The sequence below is a fragment of the Mixophyes fleayi genome, chromosome 2, assembly GCF_038048845.1.
Source record: "Mixophyes fleayi isolate aMixFle1 chromosome 2, aMixFle1.hap1, whole genome shotgun sequence".
In the NCBI taxonomy this organism is placed as follows: Eukaryota; Metazoa; Chordata; class Amphibia; order Anura; family Limnodynastidae; genus Mixophyes; species Mixophyes fleayi.
Genome location: NC_134403.1, coordinates 86,317,269 through 86,332,363, shown reverse-complemented (window position 1 = coordinate 86,332,363; position 15,095 = coordinate 86,317,269). Strand labels below are relative to the sequence as shown.

Genomic DNA, 15,095 nt, shown 5'->3' with positions numbered 1-15,095 from the left:
CCGGAATAACCACTCCGGAAGAAAGCAGGGAGTGAATTGCCTCTCACAGAGTCAGTCAATTTTGGGGACAAGCGAGAAGCCATGTGTTAAAGAACCACCTGGGAGGATGACTGAGCAGGTCGATCATGGACCCTCTGTTGAAGTTAAATTGGAGGAAGGTGGAAATGAATCATTTCTGTACACTACAAACAGTTGTGATGCAATCCATACGCAACATAATTATCATCACATTTAAGTCTGTTTAATGTATTTTCTATCTTTTAATATAAAAATATAAAGTAGTGAAGAAGCTAATTAAGGTTTCCTACATCTAAATCACATAGTGTGACATCATTTTTGCAATTGCATTAGAACGTTTCCAGTGTTATTTATGTAGCCTTCACACCTTGCGAATGCTAGTTATAAATAATATCACTTTTTCATAAGCAAGTAGCCAGTACACAGAAATCACAGAAAACAGTTTATACAGGTCTAGATATAGGAGCCTGAGGAACTGACTTCTGGCAATCGCAAGGAACAACGACCAGAGGAATCCACCAATGCCACGTTGAGTTCTTGGGGAGGTCAACACCCTTCGACCTATGAATGAAGACCTTAATACTGTAACTGAATCTTTGTGATGTCACTACATATGTATTGTGTATAAAGTGTTCAACCCTGGCTTTGGAATCTAGTGTTCTGATAAAAGTGTGTGTTGGTGCGAACTGGCGCAAGCGTATGTATGCCAAACTCTGCCTTTTAATACTTTACAAACCACAGCGATCCCATTGGAGAATATTTACTGCAAACGATACATATGAACGTATCACCCCCGTGCAAGGCATCTGTGGTAGACCTAAACCACCAATCCTTGAATTAGAGAAGACGGGCTCCCACCACGAGCAACAGCGGAGGGGCAGATTGCCCGTCACGCCGACTGTATGTCTGCTGACTTTGCTTCCGGACGCCGAGCCTTATGCCCATGCTGCAGACCACCCCCGGGGGGGCGGGGACGAACGACTAACCTGAGTATTGACCTCTAGACCTGCCTCAAGATCGAAATGACTAGAAGCTAGATATTCCTTGTTTGGGAGCATAGACAGGGAGAAAAATGCTCTTTCCTCCCGTTTCTTGACTTGTGCCCCTATCAGTCATGCTTCCCCTCCAAAACTCCATAGTCCTCTGAATTTGCTTCACCAAGGGAAGCAGTTCAGAAGACTGTCAACCAACCCTCAGGCAGGTGTTCTGACCACCGTTCTTCAACTTTGCTGACCCATGCAGACACTGGCTGTGAGGAGGCATTCACTTCCAAGAAAATTCACTTAAGGATGCCCTCAACCTTATGGTCATTCTTGCAACTGGACTGTCCACACATGGAGGCGCCTCCCATTTTGCAAGAACCGCAAGAGAAATTCTGTGCCCAAAAAATATTCCATTCTCTGCTCAGATATGATGCCCAAGATAAGACTTCAGAACACTGCAGTGCACACCTTGCCGACACACTTTTCTCAAAAGCTGCAAAACACATGCCAGAGCGATGCCCCCCAGAAAAGAATGCAGGCATAGGGGAACCTGACTGACACTTATGTTCCACAAAAGTGTGAAGCCGTGACCACAGAAGCCTCTGAACCAGAGAACTAAATTCAACAGTGACCAAGCACACTGGGGCTGAATTAGTCAAGTGTCCCAAATAACTGGGAGGTTATACCTATAATAGGTTAATCAATGGAATTAATGGGGTTAGGTAAGGATTGTCCTTCTCCTGTGACATGGTGATAGAACTTGAAATTCATGCCTCTCCCCAAATGCCACAGGCGACTAGAAAGACTATGCAGTAGGAGTTGAGGGGGTGGGGGGGATGTGAGGCCACTTCAACTTGAATAACCCAGGTATTCCTCTCCCACTGTGTCAAAGGTTAGTCAATGCTGATGTGGAGAAGGGGATATGGAGTTACTCATGCCCCTGTTAGGGAAGCAAGCAAGAGCTCCAGCTGGTCCATTGCCTGCCCTATGGATTCTCTCATGACATTTGGTAGGGAAGGAGCTCTTCTCAAGCTTCAAGTCTCAGATATAAGAATAGGTCTCAGACTCTTGCACAGCCAACAGTGAATCCCAGGTACACCAAGTAAAGATCAGAGTTAAGGCAAAGTGTGTAGGTGCCATAGAAATATAAGAAAAATAAATAAAATTGCAGACCCCAAGTCTAGGGCCTCAGGACAATAAGGGAACACTCACATCCTAAGATCATGACTGGGGATATAACTTGCAGGAGGAGTTCATTTGTTTTCTTAGTGCCCATGTTCTCAGGGGCAGGGTTTATATCTTCCATCCTATCCCCATCAATGTAAAAGCAGCAGCATATTTCTGTAAGCAAATTATTCTGATACACATGTGTCGATTCAGGCACAGAATGCAAGGATAACTAACTAGTCTAGAGATAGACATAGTTACAACTTTTCTGATGAGTAAGTAATAGTGTTCTCCCCAGAAAATTTTACCAGCCAGGTGACATTAAGTAGCCGGCAGATGGGGGCAGTTGTGATATTTTGCAATAATATTGAAAAATGTTGGAGGGTATTGCCCACACCTGCCAGGACTGGTCAGACTAATGGTCAGTGGTCTAACACACTGCTGGCTGTATTGCTCACATAGTGCCTGGTCTAATAGGAGAAATAATGGTTTATTCTATTATAATAAAACTCTGTTGGGCTCCAAGAGTCTGGTTGCAAGTAAAAACAGCCGGGTAGAGCACTCGGGAAACAGGTGCTGGGAAGAACATTGAATACCTTATTGGTACACTCTTCTCAAGTAAAAAGCACGATAAAATACAGAAATCCAGGTCCAATCTCTACTAAATTATATGATTACTGTGCACGTCACTTTACAACACAAGTTATGATATACACACATTGTAAACTGAGAATAAGTAATTGTGTATGTGATTTAAACTGGATATAATGAGCAAAATATATTATTAGTAGATACAGTATGCATCTGTATATGCAATTTTATTGTTATATATTTACTAAACATTTAACCTATTTCAGAAAACAGTCAATTATAAAACAAGGCAAAATAATTCTTTATGGTGATGGTGATACAACAATTTCAGTGAAGGTACTAATATTAGAGCCCTCTTCAGAAAATATTTTGAAAGCAAACCATAATTTAATTTTATTAACAATCCAAGTCTTCAGTTTAAATCTTTGCACATTACATAGGTAATGGTGCTTAGAATATCTGAAAAATGTCCATGTTCCCTGGATAATATCAGAAGGCGTCCATAAAATCAGTTTTCTTCCACTGACATGAAATAAAGAAGAGGCTTATCCTTTGATATTACAGAAATGGGGTCTGCCCATTTTGGAACGTTTGTGTATTAATTGCTTTAGTAATAGCTGTAGCTAGTCTTCATCATCGTCCTCAATGCACAGACGTTTTTTCTTAGTTGGTTGAAAGTCATCATTGTCCGAATCAGAAATTGACCTTGTCTGTTCGGACCCCATGGCCTCGTCTTCTGGATGAGCTGTAAAGTATATAAAATGTTAATCGAATATGAATGCAAACATTTTACCAGCTAAAAAATGTTCAAGTGGTGAAAAGATGTGGAAATTTAGTTTACAAACCTTGGTCTATGTTAAGTTGCTCCTCATCATCACTGTCTAACAATCGGCTTCTTTTTATGGCTACCTTTGGTCTATGAAAAAAAAATAAAAAATGCAAAATAGAACAAAAAAAAGTGCTTGATTGATACATTCACAATGTCGATATTCAAACTGCAATACCAGCGGCAGCCGGCGGGTCTGACACAAAAAAGTTAATACTAAAAAAAACAAAAACAGCCACAAACATGAACCCCAAACCACCCGCCGACACACTACAATAAATAAATGTAAAAAAACAGAACAACCAGCGCTGTCTCTCTCTCTCTCTCTCCCCCCCCCCCTCAAAAAAGCCAGATCAACTCAAGTGTTGTGAGCCTAGGCTGATACTAGTAAAATCGGGGAACAAAAAGTGTGGGGTGCCCTGGATTTTACTGGAACTGGTCAGCACGGTCTTAATTCCCTAGGGAGATGGGGCTCACAAAAAGAAGAAGAAAAAAAAAGCACCTCCCTAATTAACAGTTTGGGCATGCTGGTGCTTCTAGTACTCCATGGATGCCAGGGCAGGCTGGCACTTGGGAACCCAAACAACATTTAAATAAACCACACACCTCGTTTTCCAAATAAGTTTCTTGTAAAGATGAAAAAAAAAAAATTAAAAAAAAAATTAAATTTTGTATTGATGCACTACAGGTCACAGTGTGTCCTGGGTACCAAGGCATGCTGGCACTTGTGGTTCCCCAGTTGCTGATAATAGTAAAATAAGGAAGACCCCATGCTTTTTGGTCCCCCGATTTTGCTAGTACCAGCCTAGGTTGGCAGCACTAGAGTTAATGTGTTTTGAAAGGGCGGGGGGGTTTAGGTTAATGTTTGGGGTTTTTTTTGTTTTTTTTAAATATTAACTATTTGGTGCTGGAACTGCAGGTCTGCTGGCTGATGCTGCTATTGCCCTTTGACTTTAGACATTAATACTGCTGACAGTCACAATGTCAACATTTTAAACATGTTGACAGATTTATTCTATCGACGGCATGGTTAGTCAAATTTCAAATTCTAAATTTAAGCAACTCTTACTTTTGATCAGTGTGCGCTCCAGATGAAATGTCTTGCTGCAGCTGTTCAGGCTCCTCAACAGCTGAAATGTGAAATGCATATGTGAGCAGTCTACATAGAACAGGTCCTACAAGAACTGCAACTTAAAGGGGTCCATCTTCAGGCAACATGGCTACTAGTCAGGTTTATTTTTACTAACATTAGATACAGAAGATCTGTGTACAATCAATCATATCCAAGGCACAGATCTCAGCTTAGCTGAAACATTTAACAAAGAATAAAAATTCTGTAAGATACAGCTTATACTACTTACAGTACAGTGATGAGAAAAGGAGAACACTAATGTCAGTGGTCAACTACAAACCTGTGTCTGCATGTTCTTGCTCTTCATCATCACTATCCACGAACTGGTTCTTTTTAGTTCTTTTTGCTTTGCTGTAAAACAAATGAAATAACAATACCTTAAATAACAAAAATGGTAAATTTGCTCTACATGTGATGCCTTAAACAGCCACTTATGAAAGCACAAAACTGCAAACAGTCATTTTGTTATGTTATGACCCGTTTTTAATGTAAGATCACTGGGATCATGCGCACAGGACACATAAGCTTACATCTTCCGATGATACTGGGCAGATCACGGTGATTCTAGCAATGTGAGCGGGACATATCTCTGTGCTTCGCATCAGGTACATTTGCGGTAAACAAATACCCATGTGATAAGCTATTCACAAAAATGTGACCCTTACATTCCCCTCGCTTTCATGATTAATTTGTGACATACATTTTTTTAACAAGAAATATTTAGGAGAAAATAGTAAAAGTTGTAATTTAAAAGGAAGTGTAGTGTGTCTACGGTACTTGTAGTATTTTCACAAACAACCCCAACAGCGGGTAAATCCACATTAAATGGGGGGTTGGGCAGATCCTAAAACATAGATTTGGATGTGACTTGAATCTAAAACAAATTCTGCGATTAGTAAATTACCCATTCACATTTAGAGGAGATTCCCTGATCTCATTTATTTATACCTTTTATTTGACATATCAGGCACTGTGGATATGTCAGACAACGGCTCCATTTTCTCTGGCTCTGCAATTTTGAAATAAAAATAACGCAAGGATTAATTAGAGAGGAAAAGAAAGAATCGTTTGCTGCAAATTTTCATGTTCTGGTAGCAACTTGTACATTTGTTCATACTGCTGCCTCTCAGCAATATCTGTGCAGGGTTTGCATGTTTTCCTCATATTTGTGTGTGTTTCCGATTCCTCCCAGTCCAAAAACATACCATACTGCTAGGTTTATTGGCTTGTGACAAAATGGACAATAATCTGTGTGTATGTTGGATAGGGAATGTAAATTGTAAGCTCCAATGAGGCAGGGATTGATGTGAAGGACTACATATTTTTAGTATATTGCTATGTAATAAAAGAAAATGATCAGAGATCTCTTATGGTAGATATGTAGCATCTTTAATATAGATCAAACACAACGATTTGTGTGCTGAACAATATTATAATTAAACACATCCATATGGATGCCTCAACATCCAAATGTAAAAAACGTCAACAGTGCATTGATGAGTGTTGAATGTGTACATTTATAGCTATAAATATTAAAATTGAATGCCCCTTTTATGAGCAATGGTTTCAGTTACCTCCTGTTCTATTATAGCCAGCAAGATTTCAGTTCTGTAACCATTTAAACAATTATGCAACACTATGCACAAAAGCTATTTTGACATTAAGAAAAAGGCTGATATATCAAGTCTGCAAGCAGCATTTCAAACAGAGTTCAAAACATTTAAGGAATTAAGTTGGTTTTCAATACAGCTTTAAGACATATTACGAAAGTCAATTTATATCCAGTTACCCTGAAAAACTGTTGTTGTATTCTTCTTTTTTCGAGCAAGTAGGAGCGCTCGCAATGCTTCTGATCTCTGCTCTAGATTGGGACCCTGGTCATCAGAGTTCATAAGTGCATCACTGGCCTCTTCTGAAGAAGACAAAACAAGTGAGGTGGCTGCCTTGCGAAGCTGGTCAGGGCTCAGTTTTGCCGGAATTCGCCAAAATGATTCCTGCAACAAAGTTTTAGTTTTTTTTTTAGCAGAGTAGTAATGGCATTTAACTGTGGTGTGTAACATAGCTTAATAATATAGTGCACATTTGTACAGATGGCTATATGATAATTTCATTTGAGTAGTCAGCTACAAATAAATCTTCCAGTCTCCTTTGTATGACTTTATAATCCAGTGTATGTGTTTATAATGTGTATTGCCATCTTCCCATAACAGAAAATAGAAATGTGGCCAGGGCCCATTGACCCTTCCCATCACATTTTATTAAATGTGACTTAAAATGTTCAGTTTAAAGTAAATCTATTTCAAATGTTTCAAAAGTAAAATAAAAATTAAATTAAAACTCAAACTGATGGTCTAGTGGGGATTGGGGTACATCCAGTGATTCTGTAGGGATGGTGTAGCGCTGCTTTGGATGTTGTCGAGAGGACCTTGAGTACTGTGGTGCCGGAGGGTTCTGCCACCCCCGGTGGTTCAGTACAGGGTAAAAAGACATGAGCAAAGTGGCGTTGGCTAGCTGCTGTACTTCAGTTCCAGCCAGTACCACCAGAATAGAGAAACCAGGAAGGGCTTCTGATGGTGATTTTGGCTTCTGGGGACACTAGACTATGGAGCACTTTTGGCAATAGATTTAATGGGAAATCTTCCAGCCCAGAATCCCCTCCCAGCACTGAGTGTAATGTTGAGCAAGGACCAGGCATTCACGTGTAGCATTCAAGTAATTCAATCTGGATTTGTTAAAAGGAACATGGGGCTGTATTATCCCCTGCCAACATGTGTGTAAAAAGACAAGAAAACAAACAAAAAAACAAACCACAATATAAAAGGGCTGCAAAGCCCAATGCTGGTGGCAGTAACTTCTCTTCTATAACTAGGGTGACAAAGTGGTGACACTTATAGCCGGTGATTGTCTCTTGGCTGAGTAACACCAGCCGGAGTAGTCCGCAACGGCAGGTTATTGACAGTAAAAGGAAACATACAATAAATATGTGTATACCTTCCCAGACAGGGTGGCAGAGTACACACATGCTGTCACAGGAAATCACAGCATTTGGAAGTGTTAAATTCCATAACTTGACCAATATAGCCCTATCCACTTAGGAGAAAGAGAAAAGAGGATTTATGTACTTACGTTAAATCCGTTTCTCTGATTCCGTCTGGGGGACACTGCTTACCATGGGTTGTGGAGGGAGCTTGGGGAGTTGGCACCTAACTAGTTAACTTTTAGTACTGCCGACAGACCCCTCCCCTCTACAATCCCCCTGCCTATTCCTGTTCAGTTAATTAAAAAGCCCAAGGAGAAAAGGCCAGTCAACCAAGAGCACACAGAATAAAAGCAGAACGGAGGGATCGCAGTGTCCTCCAGACGGAATCAGAGAAACGGATTTAACGTAAATACATAAATCCTCTTTTCTCTTTCATCCGGTCTGGGGGACACTGCTTACCATGGGGACGTTCTAAAGCAGCCCCCTAAGGGTGGGACTACTCTGAAAACCCCGCTCGTAAAGCACTACGAGCGAAATTTGCATCCGCGGATGCAAATACATTAAACTGGTAAAATTTTGTAAAGGTGTGGACAGAGGACCAGGTGGCTGCCCTGCAAAGCTGGTCCGCAGAAGCCCCATTTCTCGCTGCCCACGACGCCCCTACCGATCTGGTGGAATGGGTCGTAAGTCTCTCTGGCACAGGACGGTTAGCCTTTATGTAAGCTTGCTTAATGGTTGCCGTAATCCATCCTGCAATGGACTGTTTTGAGGCTGGCCAGCCGCTCTTATTGGCATCATAAAGAACAAACAGGGAATCTGTACGTCTAATCTGAGAAGTTCTTTTGACATAAATGCGGAGAGCCCTAACCACATCTAGCTTTTCCATAGACTGTTGATCCGAATGGGAGGTAGATGAGAAGACCGAAACTACAATTTCCTGGTTCAGATGGAAAGCCGAAACTGCTTTTGGAATGAAGGAGGGGAGGGTTCTTAACACCGCTCTGTCTTTGTGGAAAACCAGATATGGTTCCCGACAAAACAGAGCTCCTAATTCCGAAACCCTGCATGCAGATGCAATAGCCAAAAAAAAGACGACCTTCCAGGTCAACCACTTCAAATCTGCCAAAAGTAATGGCTCAAAAGGAGGCCCTTTAAGCATATCCAGTACCAGGTTGAGATCCCATGGTGCTGTAGGCGGAACATAGGGAGGCTGAATATGCAAGACTCCCTGGAGGAAAGTCCTAATATCTGGTAAATCCGCTAATTTCAGGTGAAAAAATACTGAAAGAGCCGATACCTGGACTTTTAGGGAACCTAACCGAAGCCCTGCTTCCAGGCCATCCTGAAGGAAAGCCAACAATCGAGGGAGACGAAAGGAGGACGAGTGACATGTCTTATTTTCACACCATCTGATGTAGGCTCTCCAAATCCGGTGATAGATGCGAGCTGAAACTGGCTTTCTGGCTCGCATCATAGTGTTCACAACGCTGGAGGAAAAACCTCTAGGCCTCCAGAGGCTGGCTTCAACAGCCATGCCGTTAAACTGAGCTGAGGTCAATTCTGGTGACGGAAGGGACCTTGTAGAAGAAGGTAGTCTCGAGACGGAAGACGGAAACCCTGTCCTTCCACCATAGAGATAATGTCCACGTACCAGACTTGGCGCGGCCATGAGGGAGCTATTAGAATTACTGCCAGACCTCCCTGCCTTACTCGTCCGAGTACGCGAGGAAGCATGTTGATCGGAGGAAACAGGTATCCCAACCTGAACTCCCATGACATCGTCATAACGTCCACTGCCACCGCTAAGGGGTCTCTTGCCCTTGTGCAGAACCTGTGAACATTTTTTGTTGTGTCTGGAGGCCATGAGATCTATGTCCGGAAGACCCCACCTCTGAACCAGGGACTGGAAAACTTCCGGATGGAGTGATCACTCCCCCGGCATCATCTGGTTTCGACTTAGGTAGTCGGCCTCCCTTATTCCTGGAATGTATACTGCCGATATTGCTGGAACGTGTTGTTCTGGCCAAACCAAAATTTGAGCTGCAATATTCATTGCAGCTGCACTCCTGGGTCCTGCCTGCCTGTTGACATATGCCACGGCCGTGACATTGTCTGACTGAACTCTGACAGGGTGGCCCTGGAGGAGGGACTGGGCCCCCCGGAGGGCCAATAGAATTGCCTTCAACTCTAGCACGTTTATAGATAGGGCTGATTCCTGAACCGACCAAAGTCCCTGGAGCCTGAGGTGCAGGATTACCGCCCCCCAACCTTTTAGGCTGGCGTCCGTCGTGGCTATGATCCATGACCATGGAGCGAAGGACCTGCCCACTGTCATGTGATCCTGAATCAGCCACCACTGAAGTGATTCTCTCGCCCCTGGAGATAGATAGATCCTCTGGAGATCCAAACGTAGGTGGGATCCTGACCATTTTGTCAACAGATCCCACTGAAAACATCGAGAATGGGCTCGACCAAAGGGGATGGTCTCGAAGGAGGCCACCATCTTTCCCAGCAGCCGCATGCACAAGTGCATTGAGGGCCTGGGAGGAGACAAAACCTGAGTTGTTATACTCTGAATTGAACAGATCTTCTCGATAGGCAGGAACACCTTTTGCTGGCTGGTGTCCATAATGAGCCCTAGGTAAACCATGCGTTGACACGGAACCATCTGGGATTTCTTTAAATTTATTAGCCATCTATGGCCCTCGAGATCCGCCAAGGTGAGGGATAAGTGATGACGTAAGCAATTCTCCGTGGAGGATTTGATGAGCAGGTCGTCCAAATAGGGCATGACCTGAACTCCTTGAAGGTGAAGACATGCTGCCATAACTGACATGATCTTCGTGAAAACCCTCGGTGCTGTTGAGAGGCCGAAAAGAAGGGCCCGAAACTGATAGTGGAAGGATCCCACCGAGAATCTTAGGAGAGACTGATGGTGGATCCAAATGGGAATGTGGAGGTATGCATCTTTTATGTCTATGGACGCCATAAACTGATGCTTCTCTAAGCCATTTATCACTGACCTTAGGGATTCCATCCGAAATTTGTCCACCCGTAAGTGCACATTGAGGCCCTTTAAGTTTAGGATGGGACGAAAGGACCCGTCCGGCTTCTTGACCAGAAACAGGTTTGAATAAAACCTCTGTCCCTTCTGGTAATCTGGGACCCTGCAGATAACTCTTTGAGAAAGAAGAGAGGCGACACAATCCTGTATTGCCTGCCTTCTTGATGGATCTCGGGGGAGCGGGGTCATGAAGAAGCGATGTGGAACCGGGCCCAGTAGGTCTATCCTGTACCCCTCTGATATAATACCCCGAATCCAAGGATCTTGGGAGGACGCTGCCCACTGTTCCTGAAACAAAGACAGACGTCCCCCCACTGGCACCCCTTCCAGGAGAACAGAGTGGTCGTCAGGACGCAGGCTTTTCCTGGGTCTTGGAGGCCTGGCGTCTAGCTGCAAACGAGGATCTCCCCCTGGCAGAGGAGCCTCGAGAATTGGGCTGTCTGCCTCTAAAGGCCTGTCCTCTAGGCAAGGAGGTCCCCCGAAAGGGCTGACGAAAGGAGCTGACCCGAGGGTTTCGGCTCCTGCTAGGGAATACCGGCAAGGAAGTGCTTTTGCCCCCCGTTGCCTGGGAGACCAGGGTATCCAATTCTGGGCCGAACAAACCTGCTGCAGAAAAAGGAATGGTTTCCACAGACTTTTTTGATTCCGCATCTCCTTCCCAGTATTTCAGCCATAACGTTCTTCTTGCTGAAATAGATGCAGCCTGAATAGAAGAGGATACAGCTGCTGAGTTCTGGGCCGCCTCATAAAGGTACCCCAATGCCTTCTTCAAATGCAAAGCCAGGGGAAGTAAATCAGAATCCTGCAAGGCCTCTGAGAGCTGGTCTGCCCATGCTTCCATGGCTCTAGCCACCCAAGCTGAAGCGAATGTGGGCCTAAAGGAAGAACCCGCAGCCGTAAACATAGATTTCAGCTGGGATTCCACTCTGCGGTCATTGACATCCTGCAGAGATGCAGAACCTGGAGCTGGGAGTAAAGTGTGCTTGGCCAATCGGGCTCTATGCCTGCAGTGGCAGCGCCGGTTATCGGAGAGGCACCAGGAGTGACAGCGGTCCGTGAGACCGCTTGTCACTCCTAATTCAGGTACCCATTCTGCTTCTCTCCTCCTGTCCCTGTCAGTGAGAGCCGCAGGTAGTGCCTGCGCTGCCCTGCTGTGAGTGTGTTCTCTATATTAGAACACACTCCAGCTCTGCCACCTGTGGAAAAAAATTAAAAGAATTAAATAAAAGTTAAAAATTACCTACAGTACTAAAACACTGCCCAACTCCATGGGCACCTAAAAAAAACTGAACTGGAAGAGGCAGGGGGATTGTAGAGGGGAGGGGTCTGTCGGCAGTACTAAAAGTTAACTAGTTAGGTGCCAACTCCCCAAGCTCCCTCCACAACCCATGGTAAGCAGTGTCCCCCAGACCGGATGAAAGAGAAAAAGATAAGCTTCAGTTAAAACCAACTGATATGTACGAGGCAATAAACTTTTTCAAAAGCAAGCAACATAAAACAATATCCCTGCACATTTTTTTTAGATTATTATAAACATAAACAGAAGAGAGGCATAATGTGATTTTTATACTTTCTTAACCTATCCTATAAATACATTGAGGGGCTCTGGGGATATATATAGCCTACATTAGGACTTTGACACTTTAAATAGAATAAATCTTTTTATGCTTTGCCCACTTCTAAATCCCCATCAGGCAGGGAACTCAATTATTTTTCTCACGCAGCCCCATAGGATAGAGCAAGAAAGAAACAAAACCATGAGAGAAACATCACCATCGACAATATATTTAACTTTGATAGTTTTAACAGGAGAACTAGAGTACAAGAAAGTTGGACATTTGCTCAATGTCCTCCAATGGATTTAATGCAAGTATAATAATCCGTTTTTTTTCTTGTATCCTATTGGGGGGGGGCCACTGGACCATGGGGACGTACCAAAACTGCCTCTCTGAGTGAAAACACAAACAGTTGCGATGCACAGTACCTTCCAACCAAAACTGGAGTTCTTGGGCGCAAAATACAGAGAACTTATAAAAATTTGGGAAAGTATGCACCGAAGACCATGTGGCTGCCTGACAGCTAATCAGTTAAATTATCATGGTGTCTACAAGAAATGCCTGTGGGTCCCTGGTGCTTGAGGAAGGAAGCATCCCCATGTGGTTCAAATGGGACACCATCATCGTGATGTCTGGTTGACCCCATCCGTCCACAATTTGCTGTGAGATATCAGAGTGGAGGGACCACTCTCCTGGGTATAGGGGCACCTTCCTTCGGAGAATGTTCCAACTTATTCATATCTCCTTTAGCAGATGGTAAAGAATCAGCAATCTGGGGGTAACTTAAAACTTCCGTTCAGGATTAGTCCATGTCTCACAGCGTAAAGTATCTAAGCATAGATATGAAGGTTCAGCCAACTCCCCACTGTCCTGGATTTGCAGTGCCTGCTGTACAGTATTTGCACTAAATCATCCATCCCACACTGTCTGTAGAGCAATTGTTAAATGACAAGGAATCCTCTGTCTGAGTCCTCCACTTATTCACCCTCTTCTGGCAAAGGTAGAAAGCCCCAGAAGCTGATGCTACTGGGGCTTTGCCCCTTAAGAGTTTTCCAAAATACTCTCTAAAGAGGAGAAAACCTTAACCAGATTCTGCACTGACTTAGTCAGGGCTTGCGTCCAAACTGGCTCATTTAGTGGTGTCACTGATGGACAAGATGTACCCTGACTGATGCTTGGTATCGTTTGCTGAAATTTCAGAAAAAGAGGGTTATAACAGGTTAGTGCTGAAACACCATCCATAATTAAACCTGGAATTACACCGCTTCTCAGACATGACCGATAAGAAGAAGAAAGAGGCAGTTACAGAGTACACAATGAGAATATAGATATGGTTAACTGCACTACGTTGTGAATGTGGTCTGGGTGGTTGCTGCCTAAAGGAGAGTGGTAAGGTAAACCCCATATACCTTAACCGGAGAAACTATAAAGAAATAAAAATCTCCTTGGCGCTGAGTGAATGCAGGTATGTATGGGTGACAAGTACTGCAATTAAGTAAATTGCGACAATCCAAATATGTTTAACATTTAAACAAAAAAACAATATTGTGTACACGGATAATATGACAAGGTACAATAGTGATCTAGTCCTGGCCAAAACAATACTAAATGGTTAGAACACAAACATCCATTATTATTGAAAAATGATAACAATCTACTGTGTATACGGTATGTATTGAAACATGCAATTTCTTGCAAACAATTCATACAATTCATAGTCCTGCAGGGCCGTTCCAAGTGGAGATAATTCACCCAGTCACAAAGTTGACTGTAAGCTTAAAGTAAGAGTTAATAGATCTCAATAGCGCCTCTGACCAATGAGTAGATTTGTCCTGTATATAAGCACAACAAAATCCTCTATAGATGGAAGGTGCATCAAAGGTTCAATAGTAATTGAGGGTCGGAAATAAAGTCAATCCTTTATAATAAAAACAAAGTCTGGTTGCAAAACAATTGGGTTCCAATAGCGTAGGGAAGAACTCCCTTCATTCAAAGGAAATGTCTCAAATTACCAAAGCAATGAGTAATCCATAATGCAAATAGGTGGAAAGTCATAGAGGTTGTTAACTCAACTTACATAATACTCCAGATGCAGCGCTTTTTCTTCCTATCGGACGCTCTCTTACCTCCCCTAAAGTGTGCAGGGGGCAGCGTGTTGAATCCTGCCGGGGTGTCCTGTTTCAGAAGCTGTGTGCATGCGCAGTAGTGCCGCTGTCTGCAGTGTAACAGCCGTAAGTCTGCTCGTCTCCAACCGGTAGATAAGTGGCGCTGAAGAGGTTGTTAGTGTCCAGTGGAGAGTAGAGTGGTTCTTCTTGATTGGCTGACTAATTAGACTGCTGGTTTAAAGAAACAAAGGGAAAGAACATCTGCCTCATTACAGTACAGCCCTGAAGAAGCCTGCACGTAGCGAGGGAAACGCGTCGGATTTCATCAAGTGTTTTAAACACCATTGCCCAACATCCTACTTTGCTACCTACACAGGATGAGAGGAACCACTCTACTCTCCACTGGACACTAACAACATCTTCAGCGCCACTCATCTACCGGTTGGAGACGAGCAGACTTACGGCTGTTACACTGCAGACAGCGGCACTACTGCGCATGCACACAGCTTCTGAAACAGGACACCCTGGCAGGAGGCGCCGGCGCCTCATAAATTATCAGCTGAACAGCACGAATGATAGTGGGGAGCTTGAAACTGACATCATTGTAGGATGCCGGGATGTTCCTTACTCAGAACTGTTTGAAGTCTCCTTTTCAAGCTGACACTATTACCAC

At 43.5% G+C, this 15,095-nt stretch overlaps 1 protein-coding gene across 2 annotated transcripts in view; it reads right to left on the bottom strand.

Moving 5' to 3' along the window:
* Positions 1 to 2,812: 2,812 nt before the first annotated feature.
* TIMELESS (timeless circadian regulator) overlaps positions 2,813 to 15,095 on the bottom strand; it is an 83,585-nt gene continuing 71,302 nt past the window's right edge. For both annotated transcript variants that reach the window (XM_075199521.1, XM_075199520.1), the window contains exons 28-33: positions 6,507 to 6,711; positions 5,666 to 5,726; positions 4,998 to 5,068; positions 4,655 to 4,715; positions 3,605 to 3,675; positions 2,813 to 3,504 (exon numbers count right to left, since the gene is read on the bottom strand). In XM_075199521.1, coding sequence (XP_075055622.1) covers positions 3,383 to 3,504; positions 3,605 to 3,675; positions 4,655 to 4,715; positions 4,998 to 5,068; positions 5,666 to 5,726; positions 6,507 to 6,711 — 591 coding nt within the window. In that variant the 3' untranslated portion in view covers positions 2,813 to 3,382. The remainder of the gene's footprint in view (positions 3,505 to 3,604; positions 3,676 to 4,654; positions 4,716 to 4,997; positions 5,069 to 5,665; positions 5,727 to 6,506; positions 6,712 to 15,095) is intronic.